Source organism: Mus caroli, unplaced genomic scaffold (assembly GCF_978045245.1).
Source record: "Mus caroli unplaced genomic scaffold, Mus_caroli_1 scaffold_16, whole genome shotgun sequence".
NCBI lineage: Eukaryota > Metazoa > Chordata > Mammalia > Rodentia > Muridae > Mus > Mus caroli.
In genome coordinates, this window is record NW_028227271.1 from 76,566,936 (window position 1) to 76,585,582 (window position 18,647).

General features: G+C 46.9%; 1 protein-coding gene across 3 annotated transcripts in view; it reads left to right on the top strand.

Moving 5' to 3' along the window:
- Trio (trio Rho guanine nucleotide exchange factor) overlaps positions 1-18,647 on the top strand; it is a 286,800-nt gene that overhangs the window by 144,385 nt on the left and 123,768 nt on the right. For all 3 annotated transcript variants that reach the window (XM_029469546.2, XM_029469548.2, XM_021182742.3), the window contains exon 11: positions 6,437-6,628. In XM_029469546.2, coding sequence (XP_029325406.1) covers positions 6,437-6,628 — 192 coding nt within the window. The remainder of the gene's footprint in view (positions 1-6,436; positions 6,629-18,647) is intronic.

Below are 18,647 nucleotides of genomic sequence, written 5' to 3' on the forward strand. Positions count from 1 at the left end.
TGCTGTCATCTTCAGCGGCTTCCTCCCAGTATTTACCATTACTCTTCTCTTGGAAAGCATCATCTACTCTGGAGATGGCAGCTGGAGAAGAGCGCTCTGCTGCTCTTGCTCTCCCCCTGGCCACCCGCTTCCATGCCTGGGTCATCTGATGCAGCTGCAATTCTCTGTGTAGCAGGCATGAGTGGTCAGTAAGGGGAGGACACACTACTGGCTGCTAGGCTCACGTTCACACCTGGGCTATAAAAACGCCCCTAAGACCCAATCCTCTCAGACTCTGTATGGCAGGGCATTTGCTCTGCCTCAGAAGTGTACCATCATAGGCAGGTGAGAGGCCTCTCCACGGGACAGAGTACAAGGCAGGCATGAAGCCACAACCCTGAACCCGTGAGAAGTCATGGCTCCTATCCTGGCTTCAGTATTCAGTATGTGTATGGCAGCTGGAATCTAGACAGGGTCTCTGTCAAGGAAGCACACTCTAGATTTAAAGCTCTCTTCATTCAAACCTATCTTTTCCTTGAGAACAGAGTTGCTTGTCTTGCTTTAGCACTAGGAGGATAACAGGGGCTGCAGCTCTGACTCAGCCCCTCATCTTTGCCTGCTTCACAGACTTTGGGATTTTAGGGGCCAGTGGGCTGTTAGATAGACCTTAAACTTTGAGGCAGGAGCTCTTAGTAAGTAAAATACATTCCCAGAGGGAATACAGAGTTTTAGATGGAGAGCAAAACAAATCCCTTTTCTTTGTTAAAATGGGTTTTCTTGGCCAGATTTCTCCGTAGCATTAATTTCAAGTTGTTTTTTGTTTAAGAGCTCCTTTTTATTAAAAGATTTATTTTATATGTGTGTATTTTGTCTGCATTATGTCTATGCACCAAATGTACACCTGGTGCCCGTGGAGACCAAACGAGGGTTTAGACCCCCTGGGTATGGAGGTACAGGCGACTGTGAGCTGCCGTGTAGGTGGTGGGACTCAAACTCTAGTCAACTGTGATTGACTGCCAAACCATCACTCCAGCCCCCTAGAGATCTTAAAGTAGCAAGTTGCTTAATAAAGCATTTCTTTCCCTGAACTTAGAGAGCTGTGGCTTGTTGAAGTAGCAGAGGCAGGTTAAAGCAGGAAGCAGTGAAAGCCTATGGCTCAGTTCTCTGAAAATGAGCTAAATATAGGTTTATTCTGTAGAGCAATCCCAGTGTTCTAGGAAGGAGGAACCCTGACAGAACTTCCTATGTTGACGTGGTGGAAGTGAGCGGTAGGCTGGCTTTTTCAGGCGCCCACCCTTGAAGTCGGCGCCCAGGGCTTCAGTGTCCATTTCAGATGCTGCTATGGCCTCCCCAGGAAGCACTGGCTCAATCTTGCAGAGCCAGGAACTTCCTTGTGACGACTGCGAAACGGTCCTTTGTCTGTGCGGTGATTGTGAGTACATCTTTGCTGCTGTGGCTGTTGTGTGCTGTGTGACATGCCCAGCTAGAGAGCATCTTCTTGTGCTACTGTACTATTTAAAATGAAGCCAGGGATATACAGAGAAATCCTGTCTCAAAAAACCAAAAAAAAAAAAAAAAACCCCCAAAATCCCCAAAACATAAAATGCGTTCCATGTGAAGATTTTTGAGGGTGACTGACTGGTGGAAGAGAAGAGGTCCTTGAGCAGCAGTCTTTTACTTAGTAGTAGTTTCCTGAGTTCATATTATTAAATTTAATAAGCTGTGATTACAACAGGCAGGTAAAGCCCAGAGAAACTTAGTTTATGACAGCTGGCTCCCGAGAGCAGCGGGGCACTGACAGACATTGGTGACTGTGGCCTAGCGTCTCTTCATAGGTCCCACTCTGTGATGCTTGCCCAACCCTGCACTTCAGCTTCCTGTGTCGTAACCTGCCCCAAGGCAGCCTCCTCGAAGCTTATCTATGGCTAGCTTTTTATGTGCCTTGTGATCACCTTGTCTTCCTAGATAAGGGTCTGAAAATTTGTCATGCGACGAAGCTCTTCCCACATTTTCAGGAGAGTAGTGGGTGTCCCTGCTGTGCTCAGTGTTTTGCTAGGAGGATGGTATGTCCACATTTGTAATATGACTTGAACTTCTCCACATACATAGCAAGCTTCCATTTGTTTTTAATTAATTTAGCTTTTAATATAAAGATATATTGTGTTTTAGTCTTTTAAAATTAACAATGGAGAATTCAGGACAGATTATTTTAATGAAGCATTTCCCCCTGGGCTGCAGTTATGGGGCAGCGCCTGCCCACCAGTTAGTCAGGTCCTCAGGCTGCAGAGAAGAAGAGAAAAGAAACAACAGGTCCTTGAGGCTGCTTTCCACATGACATTTCCTGAAACTTAAGAAGATGACTATGTCTTTCTGATTGTGTTACCATCAGCTTAGTCTTTCTGAGTCCCTTTCTCTTAACTGTAAAATGATATTAATATCTCCCTTTACCAGGTTGTTGTAAGACTACATTAAGGAGGGAGGGAGGGAGGGAGTCGTGACAGAAGGTGTTCAGAATTCCATCCCTTGATTTAGAACATATAGATGGCTGGAAATACGAAGTTGACGATGACAGTCCTTTGACAGTAGCTAGGCATGTCAGGACTTAAAGTAGATGATGTTGCCAGTATTTATGCTGTGCCCACCTTAGTTTATTGAACACCCACCTACCCGGAGAAAATAATGGTTGTTTCTGGTCAAATGCTAACAGATGTAAACAGTAGTTGGTGCCCTAGTTGGGGTCACTATTGCTGTGATGAAAGACCATGACCAAAGCGGTTTGGGGAGGAAAGGGGTTATTTGGCTTATACTTCCACAGCACTGTTCATCACTGAAGGAAGTTGGGACAGGAACTCAAGCAGGGCTGGAACCTGGAGACAGGAGCAGCTGCTGCAAAGGCCCTGGAGGGATGCTACTTACTGGCTTGCTCCACATAGTTTGCTCCGCCTGCTTTCTTGGAGAACCCAGGAAGTCAGCTCAGGGATAGCACTACCCACAAATGGGCTGAGTGGATGCCTCCCCCCCATTAATCACTAATTAAGAAAATACCCTACAGCCAGATCTTATGGAGGCATTTTCTTAATTGGGGTTCCCTACTTTCTGGTAACTCTAGCTTGTGTCAAGTTAACATATTTTGCCTTATCTCTCACTTAGAATTTTCCAGGGCCTCTGTTAAGAATTTTAGATTGCCCATGCCATGATTACGGCTGACTTTCCCCCTCTGTGGCATATGTGTGCATTGAAGGACAGCGGTGAGCTTGCCCCATATCTGTTGTGTTTTTCTTTCCTAGATGACAAGTGATCCTTGGGAGGTTTGTGCCTTCTATACAGCAGTTGATGTTACCCACAGCATCTAGTTTGCTCTGCAGTGGCCCTTCCTTCTTTGTCCCCAGTTCAGTAGTATTAAAATACCTTAGAGATTTTTTAAATCCATAGTTTCTTTGCTCATTGTGTTTTGATGGGATAGGCATATTTAGGACTTTCAGTATCCACTTTCTATTATCTAGAAATTTGCATTTCCATGTACTGTAAATACAGTGTCTGCCATCTTTGGAGAGACTCGGGCCCTGGTGGCTGAGAGCAGGAGGAGGAGGAGGACCACTCATCTTCCTCTGCACTGCTCACGTCCCAGATTATGCTGTTTGCACAACATAAGCTGTTTCTCAAGAAAGAGGAAATGCTTTGCTCTCCATGGCCCGCCCTTGCTATCGTGTCCTTTAATCTCCCTGATGAGTATAAAAGGGATGCCCCAAAGAGGGGGGCCCTCAAGCTGAAGAAAGAAGGCCTGCCCCTTCAGTTCCCCTCACACTCACCAGCTTTAGATCGCCAGGTCTCGGGGCCGTCAACAGCAGCCACTCTGCTGACTGGCTTTGGCAAACCTCAGTTTGCCACAGGGAAGTGGAAGTGAATTGGCATCCCTGTCACAGGGCTTCTGTAGGGTTTCGAGTAGCTGCTCAAAAGCCAACATTGTTGATATGGATAATTTGGCAATGAGCATTCGAAACCTCTCACAGCTCAGTCCATGATGGAGGGACTCAGGAAGGTTCTGTTGCAAGGAAGGCCTAGCTGGGGTTTCAGATGCCAGTGCTGATGTCCCTGTCTCCGTCCCTCACCCCTCACCCCTGGCACCACATGTGGCTCTGCACTAGGAAAAACTCTTTCCTCCTCTGTGCAAGCACCATTTTCTGGATGAGGCACAGAGTGAATAGCTGTGGTTTGGTGTCTTCACAACACGCCTGCTCCTTTAGCAGCCATATTTTTCCCAGTGTTCCTTACTGCTACTGATATTATAGAAAGGCTCTTGGCAATCTAGTAGTGCTTTCCTACTGGGGGGACACTGTCAACTAAGGAGTCACTTATCAAACAAGAGAACTAGATTACTTCAGAGCTGAGGTGACAGTCAGGGAGAAAGCAGGATTCCTTACTTCAGAAACACGTTTGCTCGCAGGGGTCTGGTTTCCAAACGGTGCACTGAGCTGGTAATTGCACTCAGCCCCCAGCCTCGCTGTTCCTGAAACAGTTGATTATGGCTGAGTGTGTCTAGTCTCCCAAGTTGGAGACCACGCTTTCTCCAAATGTGTTGGATGTTGTTTGTCACTCAACGGACCATTTGTTGGGAGTTTGGCTCTCCTACTGACAAGTTTAGGAGAAAAGGCCTTTAGGAGTTACACCTGCAGCTAGCCTCCAGTGAGACCCACTTTTGACAGATTTTAGACCCCTGTCTCTATCTGACTTCCTGCTTTAAGATATGATTTCTTCCCTTCCTTGTGACACTAGAGGCAAACCAGGGACCACCTAATCTTCAACTTTTGATTTACAGAACTGTGGGCTAAACCACTTCATGTATAAGGCTAGTCCCTCTCTGCTGCTTTGTCATAGTAGTGAAAATCAGTGCTGTTCCTAATAATGAATGGTACTTTGGAATCTTGTCATATCCAGAGGTTGAAAGGGTTTGGAGGGGTAAGCTACAAAGATCCTAGGATCCTGTAAGAGATCCTGTTCAGGGAACTGGTCCCAGGTATAAGGTGATTTTTCACGCACATAGAATCCAGGAGTTACAGGCCTTTCCATTTGTCAGTCTTCTTTTGGGATAGGACTTTTGGGACAGGACTGTCCCCCATCAAAGGAGACTGTCTTCCTTTGGTTTTCACATGGCTAACAGTTATAAGGAATTCACCTTCTAAGGAACCTCTAGGGCATCAGCTAGTCTAGTTTTGCTTTGTGAGATGCACAGAAACCTTGGGTATCAGAAATGGAGTGCTGTGGTTTGGTGTAGTGTATGTGCCCTCCCCAGAGGTCTATGTATTGAGATAATCGCCACTGTGATGCAGTAGAAGAGGAAATGAGTCAGGCTGGTGTCCACAGGTAGGTCTTGGGGTTAGGGTAGATGCCCCATGACTGACTCCTAGTGGCTTTGTAAGGAGAACAGGGGTCAGGAGAAACCTGTGCAGCTTTGTCTCTTATAATGCTCCAAAGTATGCTGGGACTGCCACCAAGGCCATCAGATGTAGCCCGTATCCTGGGCTTCAGAACCCTGGGCTGCAGTACTTCTTGTTCATCTCACCCAGTCTATGAGATTGTGATGCGGGCAGCAGAAAAGAAACTGATACAGAAGTCCTCTCTGTTTAATGGGAGCCTCGCTTCCCTATTCCAAGCCCCATCACTCACTGAGCCTGTCCCCACCCCAGCCCTCCCAGGGACACCCTTCCCATACCTTGGGCCACCTTATACCTGTTCAGTGAGCTACTTGCCCTATTCGGGTCTAGGAGTTTAAGGAGGAGGATGAATGAGTCAACTGATGTCTCAGCAGAGCCGCAGGTGGGAGTTCTGTCCTTGCTGTAGGGCAGGCTGCTCTGACTACACTGAGCGCCTCTAGCTCCTCTCAGGAGTAATGCCCCTTTGGAGCAGTTGCCCATAACAGTCACAGGCTGTAGCTTATCTGCTCATGTGAGCAACACAGCCATGGCCACAAGTTTATCAAGAACTGAAGCAAAATCGTCTTCAGAGAACAAGAGCCATGTATTTCCACACCACAGCTGCTTTCTACACTGGCTACATTGTTACAGCCACTGGGAGACTCCTTTCCGTCCAGAGCCATGTGCTGTGAAGCAGAGATGGGGAAAGCTCACTTACTTTGCTGTAAAAATGAGAGGAGAAAGCAAAACGGACCTCTGTGGTTGTGGGCCATTTCCTGACTCCAGCTTAGCAAAAGCCGGACAGCCTTTTGAGTCATGAGCCGTTCTGGCCAGTGCTTAACAGTTTGCTTGGGGTCAGAAAAGGGTACTGATGGGGATGTATGCACCTCCTGACGTCATCGCTCCTTACCGTATATTGTCTACCCAGTGTAGTAAACGATCAGCATCGCTGCTGATAGGTTCTTGGTTGCCGTGGATTGTGGCTCCCGCACCGGCTGGTTTGCTGAATGCTCACCTTCTGTTTCTCTGGGTATCCTCCTGTGCAGAACACGTACACAAACGCAGATAAACTGCTAGAAGCAGCAGAGCAGCTGGCTCAGACGGGGGAATGTGACCCTGAAGAGATTTATCAGGCTGCCCATCAGCTTGAAGACCGGATACAAGATTTTGTTCGGCGAGTTGAACAACGGAAGATCCTGCTGGACATGTCTGTGTCGTTTCACACGCACGTAAAAGAGGTAAGGCATCCTACAATGACAAAATGTAGTCTGCCCGAGAGGGTCTTTGGACTTGTTGGAAGGAATCTGAATGTTCTCATAGTGAGAGACATTGGCCGGAAGGTGGCAGGTGAGAAGATGGGACCCATTAGTACCAAATGCATCAGGCCTGGAAGATGTCTTCCTACCTTCTGCTTCTGCAGCTGGCTGTCCTTGTCACATGAGTGCACCTTTGCCTTTGTTGGGGTCATCCATAGTCGGGGGTCAGGGGAGACTTGTGGGTCAGGAGATGAGCAGGAGAAACAAGAAGTGGAACAAGAATTTTTTCAGCCTTAGAGAGGAACAGCGCTCCATTGTCAGATCCTGCTTGTTGTGGACAGTGCCTGGTCATGGGGTGAAACATGGTGGCCCTCTGGTCTTAGCAGACTACTTTCACCTGCTCCTTAAAGTTCTATTACATTGTATGGAGTTTAAATATACCATAGGTAACATGGTACAGGTGCTAATGTCCTGTGTGCGCCTGTGGTAACGTCCTTATCTCAAGAGATAAATGTAATCAGGAATGTGAGAAATACCAAGTATACCAAGTATGACACACACATTGTCCACATATATAGCACAAATAATATAGATCTTATATATTATGTGTGTATATATATATCGTGTATATATATATGTGATTATGTATTATATATATGGTATATATAATAATATCTTATCTTGGTAAATATCATAAAATTACACTAGAGAAATTACTATGTTACATTTTATTTTTGTTTTTGGAAATAGAGTTTTGCTGTGAAATCTGTGGTAGCCCTGAATTCCCTATGTAACGCAGGCTGGTTGTAAGTGGGCAGTTGATTCCGCCTCCGCCTTTTGAGTATTTGGATTATATGATGGCATTACTATGCCCGGTTTATTTTGTTTCAGTTGGGGTTTTTAATAACATTAAAAATCAAGATTAATTTTAGGTGACTGAGAAAAAAAAATGCTCCACAAAGAACCTTCACAAATTGCTGTGACACGCTGTGACACGCCTCTCTATACATGGGAGTTTATGAAGAGTTGCTTTAATCTAGGCTTAAGTACACAAAAACTCATGGCAATAGAAGAAGGATCTAGAAAGATAAGATCACTGGGAGAAATTGAGAGAGGCAAGTCTGGCTTGCTTTGTTTAGAAAGACATCCAGAGTCTAGTACCCATAAGTAAAGGCCTTTAGTATGGTTCAGGGACCTTAGGCAGTTTGTTCACAGCATGGTCGTCTGCAAGTTAGATACTTTAACTCCAGGACAGTGATGTTCCCTTCCTTTGAAACCCTGTGCATCTGTGAAGTGGTAGAGGGAACAGTCGGCAAATCAGAGAGACCCTGGTGTTTGTGCCTCTTCTGGTCTGGTCTGGTAGTGGTTGGCACTCAGATCTTTCTGCAGAAGGGCCAGAACTTCATGGTTCTGAGCTAGACATCAGAATAGAAAACCCAACACAGGTAGCATCCTTCTACTCTCTCAGTTATACCTAAGACTAAGACAGACTTGGAAATATCTACAGTCCATCTTTCTCAGGAAACATGTTCAATGGATATTTCTCCAGGTAGTTTTTAGTGTGGATGTGTGATCAGACTGGATGGAGTTCCATGCTTGCCCGGTGTTGAGCACAAGCCACCCCTACTTCCCAGCTTAGCTTGTTCCACAACCTGCCCTTGTCACAGCACGTCAAACTTGTTTTCCTGAGCTACCAGCCTGAGGAGATTGTCTTCAGCTCTGGACCCATAGGTTCCATCCATCTCATCTAGAGCCTTACCTTTGAGGCTGTATTCTCCCTCCTTTCCAGGGATCCAGCCCTTGATGGATGCAGTATTCCCAGATCTATGGCTCTATTCTCCCTGGCTGGGACTTGCTCCCTCCCCTGCCCTGGCCACTGTTAACTGCTATTCTTGACATTTTCTGGAGCTCTGCACACACCCATGACAACACTGGTCGCGTTGCCTTAGGATCCTGTGTTCCTATGTTATCCTATGTTATCCTATGTTGTCTGATTTGTGTTAGTTACTCCTTTTTGTACTACACAGCCCACAGCAAAGCCGAGAGAGCAACAGGATCAGAGTTGATGGGATATGACGGCCAGCCAGCAGCCTTTAGTAGGCCGGATGGCACGTGCCCAGCCAGTTCCCTGTGAACACGCAGCGTGCTGATGATGCTTTGAATGTCTTAGGTGCCATGGCAGAGGTGGGAAGGATGGTGTGGGAAGGTGGGAAGCCACAGGAAATTGACAGCAACTTGGGAGACTATGAGACTCCTTCCTGTAGTGCATAGTGCGGTGCCTGCCTGCACTGTCTTCCTGGGAATATTCTTCAGTGGCTTTTAGCAGTCCTAGGAACAGGGTTAGTGTCCTTGAGACAGAGTCTCTGTATGAGGCAATCCGTGGTACCATGCTTTTCACCACACATACACATCAGATAGCCGAGAGGAAAGCACTTTGCACAGGATGACGTTTAGATTTGTTGTTGTTGTTGTTTTAAATAACATCAGTATCACTTTGAAGTTAAAATACTATAAAAGCATCTAGTAGCTGGCCTTGCAGAGTCTGGATTGTCACTAGGTTTGCAAACTATTTTGAAATAGAAACACCTTCAGGTTTGACTGGTTTTCAGTCTGTGACTTTCAGTGTCCGTGGGTCTCCAGGCTAAGAAGGCTCCCGTCCATCTTCTGGGTAAAGTGACTTTCTCCCAGACTGCAGGAAGTTCAGTGGCCTATTCTTTCCTTTTTACAGACGGTGACATCACAGTAGGCATAATTATTTCAATCGCTTCCTCTCAGATGCTTATACCTAAGGTGACCCAGGATAATGGGATATCTGGTGGCTAGTGAGGAACACGTAGCAGGACCCATATGTGTTAGGTGGCTTACAAGGTAGCCAGGGACAGTATCCTATAGGCTTGTCACAAGCCAGGATTTTCTCCTCCAAGTGTTTGGGCTTCCTGTTAGCTCCATACTCTCCCTCAGAAGATTCGTCTCATCCTGAGTAACCTTATGTGCCTACAGTGTCCCTCTCTATGGTGTGCCTCCTCCCCAGGAGGGGACACTTAATAGATTTATACAAGGAGAAAGGTTGCTTTCACTTGGATTTATGATCACTGATGGTGGATCAAGCTCATTGGCATTTACATGAACTTCAGTGAATTGAAAATGAAAGTAAAAGTTAACACAAAGAGCAAGAGGATGGAAACATTAAATTGACAAGTGTTGGCCTGACATCATCAGAAATTGGCGGATTGCTAACAGATAGATCGCACAAGGCAGTTCTTTTAGACGTTGACCTTGAGAAAGAACTAAGAAACACGTCTGTCACGCCGGGCGTGGTGGCGCAGCCTTTAATCCCAGCACTTGGGAGGCAGAGGCAGGCGGATTTCTGAGTTCGAGGCCAGCCTGGTCTACAAAGTGAGTTCCAGGACAGCCAGGGCTATACAGAGAAACCCTGTCTCGAAAAACCAAAAAAAAAAAAAAAAAAGAAAAAAAGAAACACGTCTGTCACAGACAAGGTCATAGAACTTTGTGGAAGTCACCTGACAAGGCCCCTGACACAGAAGGCGCCATCACCATGCAGAGTTTCCCAGGGTAAATTTTTATTCTCCTCGGTGTGGGTGTCCCTCTTTCCCACATGGTCAGTCTCTGGCTATGATACGGTCCCATAACAACTCACTCTGGAAGGTCCCTGGTCAGGAAGGCAGCTTATTCATGGTCAGCTCAGCTATCTGTGGTAGGCCCACCGAGAAGAGGCTTGGTAGCTGGCTCTCTGGGGAGCAACCTAAGATTCTGGCCCACGACCTCCAGATCATGGCCACTCTACTGCAGGAGTCTGTTCATCTCTCTTTTCTGTTAGTGTTGAAGTTGGCTTCCCTGTCTTTTGCTTTATGCGTGAACTGAATAGAGCGAGAGCATTAAAGTGCTCTGTGGCCTTAGACTGTCCCACCCCAGAGAAGGACACAGGGTGACACTTGGTCCTGGAATAGAGAAAAGGACATATTTTCACAGATGGCAGCTATTTTATACCTTCATGCTGGATCCGGCAGCCCCAGTCCTCCCTTAAAGCCAGATTTATAGGCATTGCACACACTTGCTCCCAGTGTCACCATGAGATGCCCCGCCCCTTTCAGAAGAATGCTGCCAGGCTTGGGGTTCCCTGCCAATCCTTTTCTCAGCCCACTGTTTCCTTGGGTCTTGTTTGGGAGGTCTCTGAGCCTTCAGCATCCTTTCCTGTCAGCCTTGTTACTTCTCCTACCACGTCTGACATTTATGCTGATGATAATTCTGTCCTCCTTTCCTACTGAATGGACCTCTCCTATGTTTGCTCGGTCATTGGCTCACTCTTTTACCCAATGGTGGTGAAATGCGCCCCGAGCCGGCTCTGATGTGTGAGGAGCCACGGTAGCTACCGCAGCTGCTCCAGCACGCTTCAGACTTGGTGTTGCTTGATAGTTTAAGGTCTGGCTCCTTTGTGTCCCCACTACTTAGCCTATCCCAGACTTAGATACTTCATCCAAAGTTGTGAAGTAATAGCAGTCTGCCACCTGATCTTAGTTTTAGTGCCTTGAATGGTATTTTTTATTTCTGGATCCAGTAAACATATAATCAATTTCCACCATTTCTACACATTTAGCACCATTCTAGTTCCTGGCTTAGTTACTAACTGCTTTGACATTCATGGGTCATTTGAGGCAACTGGGTGGCAACTGGGTGGGTTGTAGACAGTTTGTCCCTGGGGCTGATTCAGTGACCCAGCACTGGCTTCTGTTCTCAGAGTCCCTGGTCCCCAGTGAAACAGGCTGCTGCCATCCTGCCTGGGTCAAGCAGAGAGACCTGGCCGTGCTCCTGTAAACTTGACTGTAGGCTGGCCACATTTTTGTTTTTGAGCAGTGCCTGGGAAAAAGAGAACCTTTCATTTTATTCAGAAGGCAGAGTAAAGGCCCAGCAGCCACCTGGAGACGTCTTTGTCTCCGGGTGCCAGTCTGACTTCATTTCCATTCCTAGCAAGTGAACAAACAGGTCAGCTTCCCTTTTGACTCTCCTGGAGCCAGGCCTCAGCTCTCTTGAGGGAGCAGCAGAGAGAGGAGCCCAAGCTGAGGGAAAAGGAATGTCCCTGGCTTCTTCCTGCACAGAGGAGCTCTCCAAGCCCGACCTCAGGCCTGACCAAGCCCACCCAGGCAGCGCCCAGCGCTTGTCCATGCTGCCATCATGGAAGGCCACAATTCCCTCTTCTCCTTTGGTAGCCAGAGAGCCTGCCATGTGTCTGGCAGTTTCCTGTCAGTGCACCAGGCTTACTGCATGAAGCAGCTATCCTACAGTGGATTCCGCTGGTGCTTGGTGATTCTGGGGCAGAGCCTGTTTGCTGCCTTAATTCCTGCAAGGGCTCTCCCACCCAGGCCTTGCTTCGGTCTCTGTGGGAGCCTTCTGTAGGCCACACCCTACCAAATGACAGCTGTTTGTCTATCCAGGCTCACCACATGTACATGCCTGTGTGTGTACCCACACATGCTTCATCATATGTACAGATTTGTGTAACCACCAGTGTCCACACTGCAGTCACAGAGAGTCATTCTGCCATCAGAATTGTCTTTCATTCTCATGCTAGAACATAGTCTGTTCCTGTTCCTGCGGAGGCCTGAATGCGTCCAGCTTTCTGGTTCTGCTCGCGTCCTTCTTAGAGTTGTCTCTAGCCTCGACAGTAATCAACATTGCACATCTCTATTATCTCTGATATTTCAGGAATTCTAGATAAATGGAATCATGGATGTTTGTAGTTGTGCTTCCAACCCAATTAATCCTAGAGAGCCATTCGCTTCCTTACACGTATCAAAGCACTTCTTGACCATGTACTGCTGGGTAGCATTTCACAGCATGAATGTGTCATGCTTACACCAGTTACCCATTGAAGACCACTTGTGTTTTTTCCAGTTGGGGGCTGTTAGAACAGGGAAGCGATGCGCAGTCATGTGCAGGTTTTAGCAATAATGAGAGTTCTAATTATTCTAATTATAACACAAGAGCCCAGTCTGATGGTAACTGTCCTTCATGGGCCATTTGTATTTGTATGAATCATTTGCACATATGACCAAATACTTCTCAAATACTGAATAATCTCACTTCTCTGCAATAAGCGAGGGTCCTTTGGTCAGTGCAGTACAGAAGACTCCACCCAGGATCTCCTCGAGCAAACCTGCTACACTGTACTTCACCAGACATGAATGTCTAGCATCTGGATGCCTAGCCTGGAAGTGAGCTTGGTGGTGTGAAGGGAAAGATCTCCCAGGTTCTGCCAGAGGAACTTGATTTGATGTTGTAGTCAACAGCTTCTGTTTAAGAGCTCTCTTGCTGCATTAAACTGTCTATCTGTCTTCTGGAGCCCTCGGCTTCCTGACTTACCTGACGGAAGAACAAGCAAGCAAACTGATGTAACCCAAGGAAAGCGAGCACCTTTGCAGGCAGCATCCAATCTGACTTTGAGCAATGGTTGTCCAGCCCTGTGTCTCTCATATCTCGTTTGACTTCCTCATAAAAAGAGCGTTATAGAGCCTTCTATAGGGAGGGTTGTCTAGAAAACAGATCCTGTCGTTTGCACAATTTCTATGGAACTGTAACCTGCATTAAAATAATCTACAGCAACTGTGCTAGTGTGACGCAGCCCTTTGCCTGTCCCAGTGACCCGGGACTGGAGACTCCATTGCCCCAGCCTCAGCTCCAGGTCTGTGTCACCATGGTCTCCAGCTTCAGACACAGAGAGCCCATTCTGATGGAAACTGTCCTTCATGGGCCATTCGTATTTGTATGAATCATTTGCACATATGACCAAATACTTCTGATCCCAGCAAAATAAATGTTCTGTTTATCGATTGGAATTTTTCCACTTAGTAAGCATGACAAAGATGTTTGTGTTGACAAGTGCAGAAGGAGTGTAAGATGCGACCCAGAAGGGAAGAGCTTTGTTCAGAGAAATTCACGGAAAGTGTGTGTGTGTTTGTGTGTGTGTGTGTGTAAGAGAGGGGGAGTGTTTTGAGCACGCACTTTAGGTCTAGTGTGCACACACAAGGACACACTCTTAGTGTAGTTTCCCATGGAGGACAGAGGGGGCGTTGTATCCCCTGAAGCTGGAGTTACAGTTGCAAGTCACCCAACACAGATGCTGGGAACTGAATTGGGATACTTGGGAAATGTAGTCTGTGCTCTTAACCTCTGAGACAGCTCTCCAGCCCCTAAACACTTTTCCCCTGAAGAATAATTTAAAACTATGACTTAAAATCAAGAAATTTGTCATTTTAAAGTACTGCACCAACAAAGAAAAACTGTAGGGCCCATAGAGTAGTCTTAGTGGGTAAGTGTGCTTGCTACAAATTCTGCTGACCAGAGCTCCTATCTCAGATCTCAGATAACACAGCAGAGAATGGAATCCTGTAAGTTCCCTCTGTTCTCCTCATATACTCGAGGGTACACATGCATAAATTAAAAAAAAAAAGTAGGCCTACAGAAGTTAGAAACTATTATAGGAAACTATAGTCAACTCTAATATACTGAATGCATAGTAGTCACTAAATTAACTGACCACTATATTGTCTTTACTTACAGCTTAATGTTTTAGTCAAGATTGTAAATGTATGACTTTACACTGATTCCATTTTCATTATAGAGTCATTGAAGGGTCACCTTTCACTAGATAGCTGCCCCTAGCTCCTTCATCAGTTCTTTGTATTACAGCCTGGTTAATGCCATATGACAAGTGCGGGACTTTAATGCACCATCAGGAATGGTATCTTACAGGTCTTCGTGAGTACAGTGGAGAAGGAATATACATATGTGATCTTACTACACTTTATCTTAAAGGGATCCTCTTGGTCTCCTGCTAGTTTTATGAATCACACAGGGTTTTGGTTCACTGAGAGAGAAATGAGATGTTCTGATTGTACCTCTAACACGTACATTCTGTTTGCTAACAGCACTTCACATCAGCAGAGAGGTAGAACAGGGGCTCGATCGCCAGCAGTGTACTTGCTGGGATTTCCCAGGACAGCCCTAGTACCGCACAGGTTAGGCTTGTAGTCTGGTTTTGTTATTGCTCCATTGTTTTCTCTTCCCTTTTTGAAACATAAAACTTAGAAGTGGTTTGGGGAAGGAGCAGGCTTTCTGCCTGGGGCCCCTGATTCTCGCAGCAGAAATCTTACTGTGTGATGCCCTTGGCACCTGCTTGAGGCTGGGCTGTTCCTTCCGTGTGGCTGGGACACGTGGAAGACAAGATGAGGAAGAGGAGATATTATGAGAAGACCGGGACTTCAGCAAGCTGGAGACTCGGTTCCCAGACATGATGAGTTTCTCAGGACTGCAGAAGGGGACTAGGAGCTTATTACAACAGTTCGGTTGGTGAACTGTGGTCGGGCAGACACCTGAGTAGTAATGGCAGTGCTACTAGTAGTTGTTGTTAGTGTTGTTGTTGTTGTTGTAATTGTTGCTGCTGCGGTTGTTGCTGTTGTCGCTATTGTATTTTAAGTAGAGTCTTACTATATAGTCCTGGTAGGCCAGGTACTCAGCAAGTCTCCCAGGATGACCTGAATGATCCTCCTGCCTCATCCTTCTCACTCAGTATCCTGAATGCTAAGATACATATGTGTCCCTCAATTTCTTGATAATGTTGGTAATATATTTAAAAAGCTTAATTTTATGTATTTACTCAGGTTGGTGTTAGTCCTAGGCAGAGATCTAGAGAACAAAAGGCCAGGTGAAGGTCTCAAGATTTGCAGGGTACGAAATCAGTCGAGTTCTGGTTTCACATGGAAGATGCTAGGAAGAAGGAAGTCCAGAGCTGTCTTTGCTGCATCAGCCTTGCTGACAGATGTGCTGATAGGAGCGGACGACCACTCACGCCAAATGCTCTGGGCCCAGAGGGCAGCCTGACTCCATCACTTGCTGTCACCTTCCATAGGAGATTTCCCATAATTGAATTGCCATTTAACCTGTTATGAACCTTCATGTCTGTATGAGACATCTTGGAGACAGGAACTCAGGCATCCTTTAACTTACTGTGTTAGAAACCTCTTTATCTTTCCTTGAGGACAGACTTGGTGCCACAACAGAAACCTCTGCCTTGACAGTTTTATTAGATAAAACGGCAAGATGATGCTTTTATATAAAACTATAAATGAGAACATTTGAATGTCACATAGGTGGCAGTACTGTGTGTTTAGTGAAGAAGGGAGCTGTGTTTCTGGTTGTCCACAGGACTGTGCCCAGAAAAACTCATTTAGCTTTAGTCCAGGGAACAATCAGACTGTGAAGGAAGCCGGCATCTGGATGCTGTTTGAGTCACACAGACCTGCCGCTCAGTTCTCTAGCCCACTGCAGAAAGTCCAACATGTTCAGGAGAGAGCTGATACCAGAGAACTCCAGGTTCTCTTCCATGTCCGCAGAGCTTGAGGGATGAAACAGACAAGGGGAATGGTGGACAGGTTGTAGAAGTGTGGTCACAACTTCCAGGCCGGAGGATTTTTTTCCTGGCAGAGAGGAATTAAATTACACTTTGACACACTGCAAACTGTTTCAGGATGACATTAGTCATTTTCAAAATTAATTTATTTACATCAAACAGTGCCCCCCTCCCCTGCAACCCCAGCACATTTGCAGCAGACAGTAGGCATTTATAAAATGACCTGGATGGAGGAGGGGCTTTCCCCTGTGTTTATAACTGTCACACTGCTGAGGAGAGATTATTTGACTTGTCAGAGGTATTGTAGAGTAGAAAGAAAGGTGAAAATGTCCAAGTGTCAAGCTCTTTCTTGGGTGTCCAGATCAGTGGATCACACGGTTGGTCCTACAGTCCCCTGGCTGTCAGTCACATTTCATCTCTTGTCCCTGGCTGTTCATCATTGCCTTTAGCCTCATCTCACCTGTCCACAGGTGTGCAGCCCTCAGAGCCCACACATTGCTCTCTCTCGCACGTGGAGCTTCTGTGGCGCCTCTCTGGGTTTCTTCCTCATACCAACACTTGACACCTGCAGCAGTGACGTTTTGCAACACCGATCTTAGTTCTCTGTTCTGCCTCCACCCCGTACGTGCCGTCTGATGTACTCTCAGCACACCACACAAGGACAGATGCTCCTCAACCCCTACATCTCAGGCAGGGCAGTAGCCCAATGTATGACAGTGCCTGCTGTTCCTGCGGGAGAAGCCCTGCTTCAGTCCCCAACACTCCAGTGAAAATCCCAGTGCATAGGCAGGGATAGGAGGAGGGTCACTGGGGCATGCTGGCCGCCAGTGTGGCTCCAGGCTAAGAGAAACCCTGCTACAGGGGGATAAGGTGGAAAGTGGTGGAACAGGAGGTGAAGTCCTCCCGCCTTTGCACATGCACAGGGATGTGCTCACCCATCACCCACACACAAGTGCACAGAGGGGAGACACACACTACATTTCCTACATCAAGACAGCAGGTATGTGTGTTCAGCATACCATTGGTCACCTCTGGCAGAGGAGTTCCCTGTAGGTGGTGGGAACGGTTCCCTTTCCAGCCGGTTCCTTACGCCTGCACTAAAATCACGTGCTGTGTGCATAGTGGCTGCTCTACTGCATTGGCACCTGCAGGCTGCCATTGAAACCACTCGCTTCTGCTCAGAACTTGTAGTTGCAGCAGCAGCACTGGGGAGCTGCGACCGATACTTCTCACTCTGCCTCTGCAGTGCGCACAGCTCCACTGGGCTAAGTGGTCCCCCCGTCCGCCGAGGGCAGGGACATCGGTCTCAGTGGCGCTAGCTTCTGTGTGTAGAGCCCTGGCCGTAAGCTAGTGTGCCCATCCGTGTATCTAGCTTACTCTTTGTCAAAGTAGCTTTGCGGTCTGTGAAGGCTTAGTTGTTGAAGTTCCCCCATTTCACAGCTAGAACTACAGGTAAAGAACACAAGGACTTTGCCAAGGGTCGGCCTCTCAGGTGGTGTGCATGGGGACCTTCTGCATCAGTCTCCATGGTGACACTGATGACAGCCTGCATGACCTCCCCTGCACTGCAGACATTGCTGCCGAGTCTCTTCTACGCCTCAGGACTCCCTTAGCCACCTATGGCCCAGTCCTTTCCAGAACCAGCAGCTCATACAGAAATTCCCTCCCCGAGTGATGAAGAGAGGACCCTCTTCTTGAGATGAGATGATTCAGGGACTTTCCACTAGGAAAGTGTAGGGCCAAGGCCAATGGGTGAAGAACTGGTGTCAGGATCGTTCCTGATGCTGGGGAGAGATGGGAGCCTTGCACATCTTTGTCCCAGAGCTTTTCTCCACATTACTTCACTTCCCAAGACCATCTTTCTCTTTGTTTCTTGGTCCATGGCCATGCCTCTGGATGCTTCTAGTCCAGTTGTGGGCAGTTTTCTGCAGAACACCCACACCAGCTTTACACATCTTCAGAACTCCCATTACTAGACTGAAGGCCCAGCCATGCCTTTTAAGGCCTCTAGGGGGCAGTGTTGCCTATGCCTGTGTCTTGACACAGGTTCTTAAAAAACAGAAACCAGGTTGCAGTGAATTTGCATAGAACATATCTCTTCGTGTTGCTGAATAAAGATGGATTTTTTTCACTGTAGATTATCAGTTTGCACAGAAGTGCATTATTTTTTATCCTTTGGAAACTTTGACTTATGGCTTTCACAAATATCCTAGAGAGTTAAAATGTCTTTTGTTCAGGGGCACTTTAACTATTGTGTGTTATGTCATTTTAAAATCCTAAAAATAGACTTTGTGTATATGCACCAGTCCATCTTCAGTTGGCATCACAAAGGGCCTTTCTCTAAGACTCTTCTTCAAGTCGAGTAAGAGTATTTCAGGCCTTTGACATCATGCTTTTTATATATAGCCTCAGCCCCTGTTTCCTTGGCATCTGCGCCATCCCAGAGTCACTTCCTGTAGTTTTCTGAGTGTTTTGATCTCTGTGGACTTCACTGGCAGGCCAGGTGGGGGAGCACACGGCACCAGTGACTGGAGTCCGAATGTCCAGGATGTGGAGGGGAAATGCCTCTGTGTGTGT